The sequence below is a fragment of the Nilaparvata lugens genome, chromosome 6 (genome assembly GCF_014356525.2).
Source record: "Nilaparvata lugens isolate BPH chromosome 6, ASM1435652v1, whole genome shotgun sequence".
In the NCBI taxonomy this organism is placed as follows: domain Eukaryota; kingdom Metazoa; phylum Arthropoda; class Insecta; order Hemiptera; family Delphacidae; genus Nilaparvata; species Nilaparvata lugens.
In genome coordinates this window covers 57,187,187-57,202,108 of record NC_052509.1, presented here as the reverse complement: position 1 = coordinate 57,202,108, position 14,922 = coordinate 57,187,187, and the positions used below count along the sequence as shown (strand labels likewise).

At 32.8% G+C, this 14,922-nt stretch overlaps 2 protein-coding genes across 2 annotated transcripts in view; both read left to right on the top strand.

Annotated features, from left to right (window-relative positions):
* The window catches only part of LOC111050263, a 92,451-nt gene extending 91,816 nt beyond the window's left edge, over positions 1 to 635 (top strand). The window contains 1 exon segment of the mRNA XM_039431492.1: positions 277 to 635. Within this exon segment, the coding sequence (XP_039287426.1) occupies positions 277 to 572 (296 nt within the window). The 3' untranslated portion in view covers positions 573 to 635.
* Positions 636 to 7,261: 6,626 nt separating this feature from the next.
* Positions 7,262 to 14,922, top strand: part of LOC111062928 (P protein) — a 57,727-nt gene continuing 50,066 nt past the window's right edge. Inside the window, 4 exon segments of the mRNA XM_039431313.1 lie at positions 7,262 to 7,418; positions 8,162 to 8,221; positions 11,266 to 11,403; positions 13,991 to 14,254. Of these exon segments, the coding sequence (XP_039287247.1) occupies positions 7,414 to 7,418; positions 8,162 to 8,221; positions 11,266 to 11,403; positions 13,991 to 14,254 (467 nt within the window). The 5' untranslated portion in view covers positions 7,262 to 7,413.

The following is a 14,922-nucleotide window of genomic DNA, read 5'->3' as shown; positions in this document are numbered from 1 at the left end:
TTCATCGTACTACACTTCATTCTTCTCGGCTCGTCAAGGCGGTCCAAAATCATGCATCATAAGTCAAACTCGGTCGAAAAATGGAAAATTTATTGTTGAGTATACTTGAGCCCATATTTAATACTCATAAATGGCACAAAAATTCACTATTGTTCATTATTTGTCTATAATAATTCTCTAATAATATACTCAGGCGAGATGGAACTTCCGTAAGGAACTCCCACCATACCATAGCCATACGAATATTAAGATTAGTTTTTTCTTGATTGATTCTAGAAAGCTACAAAATGGAGTTGAAAGATAAGAGAAGTCTGGAAATGTTGCTGGATCGTGGCATTGTGCTGATCTTTGCAGCGGCCATTGGAGAAGACCGGAGTCTGAGCATTGAGCCCGGTGAGATAGAGGCCAACTACGAACTGTTCGTTCGCACCCTCTCTGTCTGCTCCAACCTCAACGTCAGCGCAATTCAGCTCAAGAAGTTGAAACACCTTGAACTACAAGAAATGAAGAACGCTAATGAATCTAACGAAGACCTGTGTACCGAGCTCACTAGAAAAATGTGTAGATTCTGAAAAATTGACTATTTCAAAATTTGCATTTTAGGCTAAATCATTCAAATTTATTTCAATACTTACTAGAGAAGATGAAACACATCAAACTACAAGAATTACAAGTTAAATTACTAAAATGTGTTGGGATGAGCACGTTGAACTCCTTTGAAAAAAACTGCCTAGAGTCACATTTCTTTTAAGAAAACTGCAAACTTTAGTTACCACTGACATTCTGCTAACTGAAGAAAGCTAATGAAACTAAAAAAGACCAGTGTACGGAGCTCACTAGGAAAATGTTTAGATTCTGAAAAATTTACAGTTTCAAAATTTCTGTTTGAATTTTAGGTCTAAATCATTCAAATCTATTCCAATACTTACTAGAGAAGTTGAAACTCCTTGATCTACAAGAACTCAAGAACGCTAATGAAACTAAAAAAGACCAGTGTACGGAGCTCACTAGGAAAATTTGTAGATTCTGAAAAATTTACAGTTTCAAAATTTTCGTTTGAATTTTAGATCTAAATCATTCAAATCTATTTCAATACTTAATAGAGAAGTTGAAACTCCTTGAACTACAAGAACTCAAGAACACTAATGAAAATAACGAAGACCAGTGTACGGAGATCACTAGAAAAATGTGTAGATTCTGAAAAATTGACAGTTTCAAAATTTTCGTTTGAATTTTAGATCTAAATCATTCAAATCTATTTCAATACTTAATAGAGAAGTTGAAACTCCTTGAACTACAAGAACTCAATAACACTATTTAAAATAACTAAGACCAGTAGGGAGCTCTCTAGGAAAATGTTTGGATTCTGAAAAATTGACAGTTTCAAAAGTGGTATCTGAGTTTTTGGCCTAAATCATTCAAATTTATTTCAATACTTACTAGAGAAGTTGAAACTCTTTGAACTACAAGAACTCAAGAACACTAATGAAACTAATAAAGACCAGTGTACGGAGCTCACTAGGAAAATTTGTAGATTCTGAAAAATTTACAGTTTCAAAATTTTCGTTTGAATTTTAGATCTAAATCATTCAAATCTATTTCAATACTTAATAGAGAAGTTGAAACTCCTTGAACTACAAGAACTCAAGAACACTAATGAAAATAACGAAGACCAGTGTACGGAGATCACTAGAAAAATGTGTAGATTCTGAAAAATTGACAGTTTCAAAATTTTCGTTTGAATTTCAGTTCTAAATCATTCAATCTATTTCAATACTTAATAGAGAAGTTGAAACTCCTTGAACTACAAGAACTCAAGAACACTAATGAAAATAACGAAGACCAGTAGGGAGCTCTCTAGGAAAATGTTTAGATTCTGAAAAATTGACAGTTTCAAAAGTGGTATCTGAGTTTTTGGCCTAAATCATTCAAATTTATTTTAATTCTTACTAAAACATTCACACAACTGTATCAACAACAAATCAAAATACAGGTTGGCGCAAAAGTCACTAGATAGTTAGGCTCAACTCACACTACCTCGACTTGAATCGTACGACTCCAGTCGAGTATACTTCAGTCTCTCAACCTTACGACTTTCTTGTTCATTGTCACTACTTCAGTTCCATGCTACTCCATTTTCTAACCTTACTTTATTAAAAATCTACTTTATTAAACCTCACAATAGACCAATAACAGTTGCGTAATGATTAGTAATATGAGACGTGATATGGCTGCTCTAATGACAGGAGCTTACAAACGCGTGATCGAGACAAGAACTAGTTGTAGGAGAGACCCTTGTGGGAGAATTGATACAGTTAACAAAATTTCTCCCGACCAAAAAATATAAGATCTAATTCGTCACTACTAGCATGTAAAAATTTTTATAATAATTATTATGAATATATTGTCTTATTTAATTCTTATTATTGTCTTATCTAAAATGATAAAACATCACTTTCTTTAGAAATGCATGGTAGTACCATAGATTAACAATAGCATAAGTAGATATCCCATATATCCCATGGTATAGGGCGTTTATTTTGCAACTTTTACTGTTATCTCAAGCCGATTACTGTCGATTTTTACTGTTTTGTTGGGGTGAGAGTGTATGAACGGCACAGTATGATAGACTACGAGTCCCACAGCTCCACAGGAAAGAACTACGTGGACTATCGGCTTGAGATAACAGAAAAAGTTGCGACATAAACGTCCTATACCATGGGATATCTACTCACGCTATTGTTTCTCTATGGTAGTACGCAACTCAAGTCGAGGCTCGACCAACATGTCGAGTCGACGCTCGACTCAGTCTCATAGTTGCGAGGTTGCGAAGTCTAAGGCTAGTTACACACACATCGATTCTTGTTCAAACGATTTTTTCCGTCCTTATAAATTCTATTAGATTGAACAGATGATTTCAAACAGTTGATGTTTGTCAAGCTCCGTTTAATCTGATAGAATTCACAAGAAAGGCAAAAAATCGTACGAACAAAAATCGATGTTTGTGTAACTGACTTGAAAATCGACTGGTCTAAGTGTCGCCATTTGAAAACATATGCTGCGTCGAGAAGAGACTAGAGTCGCAGTCTCTTCTCGACTTGAGTCGCTTAGGTGTGAGTTGAACCTTAGAGCAAGACTAGATCTATTTGATATTATTTTTCATTACAAACAATGTTTACAATCATCTCAATGTTATTGTCATTCTTGTTTAAAAAAGAAGGTAGGTTGTATGCATTTGTTTCTCTATTAAAGCTTTTAAAACTTGAATAAAGATAAATTGTATTTTATGTTAAATACGGTATGTAAAATTCATGCTATTGTAAATGATAAAATGTATTTCCTGTTAGTATTTATAGAGATGAAAAACCTGCTTATGTCACCCAGTTGGATAAGGTTTTCTTTTAGTGTCGTTTGCACAGTCACAGTTTGAAATAAATGTCATCTTCAACTGGATTAATCCGTATCAAGTCTCGTTTGTTATAATACGTTTCATTTTGAGTTTAAGCCACCAGCTGATTTAATTTCGTTTAAGCTTTGTCTGTGCAAACTGCCCTTAGGGCCGTCGTTTTAGAAATATGTTTCCATTGTTGATTTTCTTCATATTAATTTAATTTGCCTAATTTAACATTTTGAAAAATGATATCCTGAAGCTTTAATAGCACCGAGTGGTATTTTATTAGTTGTGTTAACATTCAGTTTAATTTATTTATTTATCAATTTTTGGAATAATGATGAGGGCTATTATGCATTATCTACGTTTGCTTATCTACTATTACATGAATGTATATGGTCACATTCATTATAATGTGTTTTATTCTGGGTTTAAACCAACAACTGGTTAATCTCCGTTTAAACCGAGATGGTGCATATGGGACACACTAAATTTAAACTTAACTTGATGCCATGAGGCTAAACCAAGACTGAGACGGTTTTCCGAACATAACCTTAGTAATCAATGGCTTACAAACCTCCTGGATCGTATTTAAAATACTTTGAATTAATCTAGATACCCTTCGTGAAATATTCCAGTTTTCCGAGCCCATATGAAACATGGCAAGGTATTTGAAAAAAACGAACTCCTGTTTAAGGCTGTGCAAAGGCTAAAAATAAACTTTCTACTCGTGATATTTTTCAAAGTTTTTCGATTTGTATATCATTAAGCTATCAAAATGAAAAAGTTTTCTCAGGAAAACATTTTTTTTTCAATCATTACTTTTTGAGATATGAGCGCCTGAAGTTTGAATTTTTGGGACAGAACATTTCAAATTCGTTACTACGATATAAATCCATGAGATCTAGAGGATGGCATTGTTGATCTATTAAAACAAAATTTTTCTGAAAATATCAATTTTTGGAAAAGTTATTCAGTTTACCAAAAATAACTCAACTAAAAGTTATTTTTGGTTATTTTTAGTAAATTGAATAACTATCTTAAAAATTGATATTTTCAGAAAATTTTGGTTTCACTAAATCAACAATAATCTATCCTCTAAATCTCGTAGATTTATCTCTTACCGAATTTGAAATGTTCTGTTCCAAAAATTTAAACTTTAGGCGCTCTTATCTCAAAAAGTAATGATCAGAAAAAAAATGTTTTCCTGAGAAAACTTTTTCATTTTGATAGCTTGTTGATATACAAATAAAAAAACTTCGAAAAATATCACGAGTAAAAAGTTTATTTTTAGCCTTTGCACAGCCTTAACGACTTGTTCCTTCACCGTTTCCTTCCTATAATTTATTTATTAATCTGATTACCGTATTACAATGATCTATAATAATAGCTATCATCATCTAAAAGAGGAAAACTAAGCTTAGCTTGTTCTATTCCTCTTCCAAATTTTAATGCTAATGAAATAATACTATTTTTCTTCCTGGATTTCTTCCTCCTATCCAACATTTTTAGATAACTTACAAGCTTATTTTCAAAAAACACACAGTTTATTAAAACTCAACTCAAGTTAATGACTTGAGTCCAGATTAAGACTGTTTTTCATGAATCACTGTAGTGATTAGAACTAGCTTTATTATTGTAAGATTCAATCTACAAATCGTCTAAGACTATTTTGATATTATAAGGTATAGGTTATCTGTAAAAACATCTACATCACGTAATAACTAAATCAATTTACACTATATACTTGTAAATTATAAATAAATAGAATTCGTTTTGTAATAATTATTTATTGATGATCCTATCACATTTTAATGATTCTCAAAATAATTTATTATGTGGCAGAAACTTATCAGGAACCGGGATAGTGACTTGCAATCTATTGATTTTGGAGGATTTTGCAGGTTGCACTAAGTTAAGCTAGTGTTCAGTGAACCACTGCATTGTCTAAACCACTATTCATTTAAGAAATTGATATACTAGTCTCGGTTGTCATACTAAAACTAGTATTGCGCAATTTGTTTTAATAAATTAGTGGCTTTGACAAAATCAAGTCGTATTCATTTTCAAATTCAAATATTCTTTATTCCAGAAAATGCATGTATACAATAATAAAAATCTGGTGTGGCGCACTCACACAACTTTTCTTGCCGTTATGAAAATTGATCACCTGACGCTAGTGTACACGGTCATCTTAAGTCTACTATACAAAGATTTGAGCCAGCTGGTGACAGGCCAATAATGCTGGACACACGAGGTCTGCTATCTCTTCAAAGTGAATGATTTAATAGAATCAACAGTTGCCAACAGTTTGTAATTGAATAATCACATTTTCTCGAATTTCGAGCTTATTTTCAATATTCTTGGTGAAAATGTTACTGAACATTAATTGTAGAGATTTTCATGCTCAATCTTTTCCACTTAAAATTTTCTGTTTAAATTGCATCTGAAGCCTGGTGTGCGCCTGGCCTTATTTGTGGTGTGTCATTTCAATGAGAGTAGGGGAATATTGAATGATATTGAACTGCAAATAGTAAGTGCTTTTTTCACTTCATAAAGCCAGTTACACACACACGATTTTTGGTCGTACGATTTTTTTGCCGTCCTTGTAAATTCTATTAAACAGATGAAGTTACGTTCAATCTGGTAGAATTCTTAAGGACGGCAAAACGTCATTGTGTTTGTGTAGCTGCCTCGAGTGTTTTTAAATTCAATGTTGAATTGACCTTCCGGTAGTCGCGCCCTTCTCAATCACATGAGCAGTCGCGTGTTGTATTTTGTACATCATCCAATTTTCCAAGTGTTATGCTCTCTGTTTACTGTCAAAACATATTAATTAATTGTTCTATCTTCTTGGATTATTCTACGCCTATGAACATTTGGATGATTATCATTTCATAGCCCAATAAGGTACATCAAGCAAAGCCATCAATTCTGTGTTATTGGTTCGTTTACAGTCCCCGTATACAGCATTTTCCTATCTTATGCACTGTCGCGACTTAATGGCACCTAAAGACTGAACCATTGCTCGTTTGATACTGCAACTCAGTGGAGTGATGTGAAGAAAGTTTTGGAATGCATAGGTGACTCATTCAAATAGTTTTGTGCAGCAAAAAAACTGACACTGTTGTACTTTTTACAACAGCGCGACTTCCGGAAGGTTAATAGTAGAAAATAATGAATATGCAACACAGGAATATTGAGTTGTAAGGATTTTGTTGATCTCGATTAATTATACTCTCTTGTCAATAAATGTTTCTCATCAAATATTGATAATTTTCAGATGCTGCTTGAATTCCTTAAAAATAATACGAGTAATTATCAATTCAAATATTCAATGAAAGTTATATAAACTAGTAGTTCTGTGAACAGTAGACCTCACGCAGAATTCTCATCCACAAGTACCTGGTTGGAAGTATGGACCTTACGGGAATAAGAGAAATGCCAAACCGTCGACTTGAATCTTAGACCTCACTTCGCTCGGTCAATAAAATCAAGGACGTCTGCTACTGCAAATATTGACCGGAGAACTTAATGGCTGAAGGAAATTTATTGAGTGAAACTGTCCGAAAGAATATTTGATATTCGAATTAATTTTTATTATATTCCAGCATTTGCTTAATTGCAATTCCTATAAAATCTTCCATCAATACGAGTTACAAATCTTTGTTCTCTGATTTTCATACAATAATAATAAGAAGAATACTGTAACCCTTCATTGATAAATAATTAACAATACAATTTTCTCCTACTAAATTATCATTGCTAATGCAATTCAGTCATGATAAAAAGCCGAAGTTCAGATGATAGATGATAATAATTGTGAGACGCAGCTTTGATATCACTATCTTATCCTGAATGTATGTAGCAGCTTGCTTGCTTGCAGAAATCCTTCATTTTCAACTCATTTCTGTTCAGTTGGTTGAGATTCCTTGATTTTAAACTTGCTTCGGTTCGGTTGAGAAGAACGTGTCCGTCGATTACAAATTGTATTGTATCTTGTTTCAAATCTGGTTGGATTTATGAGGTGAGAATTAGAATATTTATCTACTAATCTATTTAATTAATCTATTATCGTAATATTAATACAGTAATAGTGCTCAAAATTTCAAAATTCATTAGATGTCACCTTAATTTACTATATAATTGGCTATATTTGAGCTGATTATGAAATCTTACTCCAAAGAAGAGGACTTTATTGATTGAGAAGAAGTAATACAAAATTAAAGAAATTACGCAGATTATGACTTCAAAAAATCGTGAAAATGTCTGAATGATTTGTATTACTTGGTCTCATTTGAGACCAATGAGTTGTAATTGTCTCATTTGGGAATGAGTTGTAATAATTGGTCTCAAAATAATGAGACTCGAATAAAATCAACAGTATTGCGTTTACTAGTTTCAAATATGATTCTGTTGTATAATTTCATGCATGGTTAAAAGTTGATGTACTACTTAGGTATCGCTGGTACTTTTGTTCCAACAATTTTTGTTCTTATCTCTCAGCACTGATTAAATTCTTTCAATACCTACGTTTCAGGATAACCTCTGATTGAATTTTAGATAGAATATCAAAGTAATAGTTCATAATTGAAACCAGTCGTATGATATAAATTATAATAAAGGTATAAGTGTTTTCTGTAATTGAAAAATTGAACATACATGTAGCCCTATAAAAATACTTGATTAGTACATAATAAATATAGATGCAGTAGTATTCTGTAAGAAACTAAAAAATAAATTAATTAAAATACTTTCAAACTTTTTCAGAGACATGGAAGAAGACAGCTCTCCGACTAACAGCGACAAAGAATATATTTGCGATCCTGAGTGAGTATTTTCAAATGAAATATTATGAGTTTATTCATTTTTCAATAGTACTGTAGGGAAAAGAATACTTAAAAAAAGAGATTAGATATAAATTTTTTGACTACTTCTCTTATAAATATTGCTATTACTTTTCTAAAATGTCTAAAGCTACGCCAAAGTTATTAACAAAATGTTAACTCAATCCTTATAGATTCTATCAGATTAAACATAACTTATCATACACATGATGAACATTATGTGTTTGTCAAGTTCCGTTCTATCTAATAGAATCTATAAGGATTAAGTTATTAACATTTTGTTAATAACTTTGGTGTAAACCCAGCTTAAGACATTTTAGAAAAGTAATAGCAATCTTTATAAGAAAAGTAGTCAAAGAATTAATATCTAATCTCTGCTAGAGCTGAATCAAACTTGAATAATAACTGTATGTTTGCAATAAAATAAACTATAGTTCTTGAAGAAAAAACTATAGTGAGGTCCAAGCAGTGTTTGATTAACAATGGTATTGCTATCCTTGTCTATCAGTCAACAAAGCGGATAGCGATCTCTCTTTCTCGCTTTAAAGAATTAATCATTAATTAATGAATAATAAATAGATGTTATTGTCGTAGACCAATATAGATAATTGACAAAGTCATGGTAATACAATTTATACAATTACAAAATAATAAAGTCAAAGCAATAGTTTAAAGTCATAAAGTAAAATTACATCAATCAGAATCGAAAAACTCTGTCAAACAATAGAAAGGTCTCAGAACCAGCCACTCAAAACGTAATTTTTTAAAAATAACAATATTTTCACAACATTTGATATCCAATGGCAACTTATTGTACATTCTCAAGTCTATGCTTTCATAGTGTTTCATGCTTATGACAAGACGTTGTTTAACAAAATATTTCATCTTAATTATTATGAAAATTCATTATTAAATTATTGAAAAATATAATTCCTCACTTAATAAATATAATTCATTATTTTAAACGAGAATGAACCGTTAGTATTACATCAATGAACCTGTATCAGCTACTGTCTATAGAAGGCATTGACAAGACAGTGTGTCGGCAACGTTGTTCTCCTATCTTTCTCCACTGCCATTATAACGTGGACCTCACTATAGTAGTATAGTAGGATTTTGCTTCACGAGTGTAGAGTGACTATAGTGTATACTGGGAAGCTTATTGAAGCTGGATTAAAGGTACAAGGTACAAGCACAGATAAACAATAGTGTAAGTAGATAACCCATGGTATAGGGAGTTTATGTCGTGACTTTTACTGTTATCTCAAGCCGATTACTGTCGATTATTGTCGATTTTCACTGTTTTGTTGGGGTAAGAGTGTATGAACGGCACAATATGAGAGACTACCAGTATCAGACAGCTCCAAGGAAAAGAACTAGGTGGACTATTGGCTTGAGATAACAGTAGAAGTTACGACATAAACTTCCTATACCATGGGATATCTACTTACACTATTGTTTCTCTATGGTACAAGCTTCAAAATTGTAGATGCTTCGCGATCATAGAGTGTAGAGTGACACACAAGTGTAGAGAGAAGCTTTAAGGTGGATTCTCACGTATCAGTATCACCATAGCCACCTCTAATACAAGGCCGCGGCCTACGATATTGCAACGTCGCAGTGTAGGCCAACAATCTAATACATGATTGGTGAAAAAGATCAGCTGGTATTTTAAAAAATCTTTTTACCAATCATGTATTAGATTCTAGGCCTACACTGCGACGTTGCAATATCGTAGGCCGCGGCCTTGTATTAGAGGTGGCTATGGTATCAGTGTAAGGGTCAGATACATTGAAAATATTATATGAGTTCTCCTCAGTACGGCCGAGTATGAATAGGCCTACTTCCATTAGAACTCATTGGAATAACATGTTCACTGTACCGTATTATGTTTACTTATCTTATATGTGGTAGTCCAGGTCTATGGGAACTAGGGGACTATTTCTGAATTCAGAATAGACTAGTAGTTCTGTGAACAGTAGACCTCGCGCTCAATAAGTTACATTGACATGTTGTTATGTTTTCTCAAAAATTAATAAATAATTTATCAATTTAAAATGTCTAGAAAAAATCCTAAATAAACATAGAGCTTTCTGTCCTATCGTACCGTGACGTATAGTCCCGGAATGTGAGTGTGAGCGCTGTTATCAGGTCTGGCTGCAACTGTCTACAACGTTGATGGAAAGATACATTTTCAAGATGTTCGATGTTTTTGAACGGGTAGTATTAAGGTAGGCGCACACAGATCGTCATCGGACGGACGGCACGCATCGGACGATTAGATTTGATGCATCGTTTTCAATTGGAGTGCACATACCTATCCGCATCGTATAGGCATGCGTACTCCAATTGAAAGCAATGCATCAAATCTAATCGTCCGATGCGTGCCGTCCGTCCGATGACGATCTGTGTGCGTCTACCTTTATAGTCCACTAGGCAGGTGATTTATGACGAATTATTCTAAAGTCTGATTTTTACTCTAATATTGGCGTTCAAAGGAGACTCCTTTCCCTTTTGTATTATCCTTAAAATGCAAAATTTCAAAAAGCCGTATGTATAGTATGTATACGTCGACGCGAAATTCAAAAAGGAACATACCTGTCTAATTTCATGAAAATCTATTGCTGCGTTTCGCTGTAAATGCGGAACAAAAAAACATATAAAAATAAAGGGAAATGCAAAACCGTCGACTTGAATCTTACACCTCGGTCAATTAGTCTAAACTCAGTAGTCTTATTTTTTAAGTAGCCTACTCCTAATCAGTGACATATCATTTTGAAAACTTTGAATGATGTTATATTATTGAAAATTTTCAAAAATATTATGTGATGTTCCTGAATTCATGAATGAACGCCTCTGAATGTGATGTCCAACATCCAGAGAAATTATTATTATATTAAATTATATTATTAGTGCCGAGAGTTCAGAGGGGAAAAATCATCAAATTTCCCTGTTATTAATAGTATTTTTCTTGTATATTAATCATTGCTACCAACAGTTAATTGGTGAATTTTATTTTTCTTGTAGGAACTTCACTGTCCGTTCTTATGAAGTGTGGAATGAGCTCCCAAACGAAATAAAAATGGATCCAATTCTAGCCAAATTCAAGAAAGGCTATGAGGAGCATATCAGAGGAATAAAGCCCTCAGTGGATATTCGTCCAAGGTAGGTATACCACTTCTAGATTCTGGCACAGAATACAGCAGTTTTATAGTAGTTTTCTCTGACTCTGGTCTTAACATTACTTTAGTAGTAAATATTTACTAAATATTTTTCTTGAAAAGAGGCTACAATGCTTTCTCCAGTACCTCAGTACTGGCGTACTTTTTATTACCAGTGCCATTTAATTCATTCAAATATAATAAAAGTTACTGAATTAGAGTATCAAAAATATGCTATTTATTAGCCTATTCTTCAAATTCATTTTCAAAATTATAAACTCGCAAACTGATTGTGAAAAATAAACATAAATTTAAACCAGATTTTCTCACACCAGTGAAAATGATTTGTTTAGCGTATGGCAGATATACAACACATATCATGAGTCTCAAATGTCTACATATAGGCTATACTATATTTTATTCAATTTCTTCAAGATGTTGTGTAGTTTTTGGTCAGAAGAACATAAGTTTGTCTGACCACCATTATATGCTAGTCCATCTAGCGTTACCCAATGTGCACCATGGCGGCGAACTAGCGTTACACATATTCAAGTAAAAAACTAATTACTGGAACAATTTTGTGAATTGTACAGTGGAAATATTATAACCACAAGCTCAAATAGGATTACTCATATGAAGTATTTTCATAGAGAGCTACCGCACTTGAATTGTTTAGCTATTTAATGTGTTTATATAAAAAAGTATGAAGAGGGTACTAGAAATTTCTATAATAATAATTAATTGGATTATTCATACTTGCTTGGTAGTGTGAAAAGCTCAATCAGAACTCAATGAAATTATATTTTCACTGAGCCGGCCACTTTCACTGTCATTGGTGTGTGGAAATCCAGCTTTAATTGACAGAAAGTATGATTTATATCAGGAAAAAGAATAGACAAATTGAAAGTTCACTATGTGATACATAAATATAGTTCACGGTACCCTTATGAAAAAAGAATTTCAAATTTATCTCCATTATACGGTACCGTACCCCTGTTTATTTTTCAAATTGATCTCTTATCTTCTATATTTCCTAGTGGAATTTATATCTCTATTCGGCTATACGATACCGTATCCCTATTTTTTTCAAATTGATCTCCTATCTTGTATTGTTTTCTAGTGGAATTTATCTCTATTCGGGTTTTTTATGTTTTTTTTTCAAATTGATCTCTTATCATTGATCTCAAACATTTTTGTAGATATTGTGAATAATTGTTTCATTGGAAATTTGGAATAATTATTATGCAGTAACAATAATTTTTGTTCGTTTTACTGGGGGATTGGAGCGTTGATTGACACCTGCTTATACCTGTATATCAAAATACCTAATGGCATCTTATTTTTGTTGATTGTATTATATATATATATATATATATATAATATATATATATATATATATATAATATATATATATATATATATATATTCAGCCTTTTTATTTCACTATATTATGAATTATTATATGATCATGTAAATTATTATACTACAATGTCACACATTATATTATTTCAAGTGTTTGTGTTTTGTTTCAATGTGGAAATTAGTGAATAATTCGAAAGTCGCACATAACCTTTATTTGGACAATTTATTTAATAAAATTGGGGTGAAAAGAGGTTTTGGACTGTGGTCTGTTTCTTTGTCCTTAAGTTGATTGTAAATGATAAATAAATAAATTATCATGAGATCATGTTATTATAAGAATGTAATGAAATCATGTCATGTAACAATTAAAATTAATATTAACTATTCAGATTTGACAATAGTGCGAAGACAATTGGGGTATCTTAGCTCAAAAATAATAAATATCATGCCAAATGCATTGTCAGAATCTCTTTCTAATAGGGGTAGACAGAGGATGGAACAGATAAATAAGTGGGTGATACAAAAATTTTTCTTCGACATCAGTCAAATATTATAATTACTAGTAATTTATTGTTGAACTTCGATTTTTTGTAGCTTTGATTATTAGTAAATAAATTTTTATATTGTCTAAACAGCTGATACTCTCACTCAGCGGTCAGGGTTTTGCCCTTGCTGGGTGGTGCCATGTAATTTTAATTTATTTGTAAAATAGCATAATATTATAATCTAGAACATTTATTTTGTAAGTTTTTATTTTGTATTTTGTTTTTATGGGCAATAAAGATGTTTAAAAAAATTATTTGTAAAATTGTACCATAGGCGACAAGCCTAGTAAAAATTGAAGAATAACATCTATGTATATATCTTATGTTCTATATATTTTTTTAGTGGAGTGGTTGTAGTCGAGTGGATCAGATGCTGGCTTTATGATTCAGAGGCCCGGGTTCAAATCCCGGCCAGGGCAAGATATTTATCTCGGGCCACTCCCGTGTTTCGGATGGACACCTTAAGCCGTCGGTCCCGGTTGCCAAAAAAGCAGTTGTTAGGTCATGTCAGAGGCCCTGAAATTGATCAGTTGCGACCTGAAAACTCTGACACCAGATTTGAGCCGGCCAGGTCACTCGATATTATTATTATTTTTAGTGCGATTTATCTTTATAAGTCTATACGGTGCCGTACCCCTTTATTCTTTTTTCTAGATTAATCACTAATTTTTTATCCTCTTCTAGTGTCCTACCTCAGCAAGTAAGTCGACAGAATGAAGTGAGAGGAGATGATGTGAGCACTACAAACGAGGTGGTAGGTGAATCAGACACGGCACCCCTGCTGGAGGGGCAGGAGGATGAGGAGGAGGAGCCCAGTTCAGGGGGGGAGGTTGGACCCCCTCCTAACCCCGATTTCCAAGTGATTGTCACCGATTCTAACAACACGCCTACCTCTCAGCAAAATGTGATCAGCTGTCCACCGTCACCCCTATCTCAACGGACTGATGAGTGAGTTATAATTGGAAATTTTATCACTATCATCATGTATTTATCATGAATTTACCCTTGTTTCCACGGATATTTATCCCTTTAATTTACAATTTTTACTTATGAGGAAAGGGATACCGTGATCACCTTACATGTGGTCAGTTATTTTCCATCGCAAGCAGAAAAAAAACTTTTGTGAAAGAAATTCAGCAATATGAGCTAGGAAATATAAATTGTTTGAAGCAGGAACTGCTTCAAGAAAATTGGAGTAGTGTTTATAACAGTTGTAACCTAAATTACAAATATAAGCAATTCATTGATACTCTAAGATTTCACATTAGTGTATGCTGTCCAATAAAAAAAGTCAAAGTAAAAAGTAAATTGGACAAAGTAGATGAATGGATAACTGAAGATATTCTTACTCAAAGAAATATTGTTAGGGAAGCCTATGAGGAATTTAAATTAGTGAGGGATGTTCCGAGTGAAGTCAAATACAAATGTCTAAAGAAAAATTATGCAAAAGAAGTGAGGAAAGCTAAGTGTAAGAAAACAGCTGAAATATTAACAACTAGTACCAATTTTAACTCTGCTGTTTGGGAGGTAATTAATAGAAATAGGAGAGCAGCTCAAAAAGATACAGTTACTAATGTCCCTAGGATAATCGATGAACATGGAAATTATATGGATGA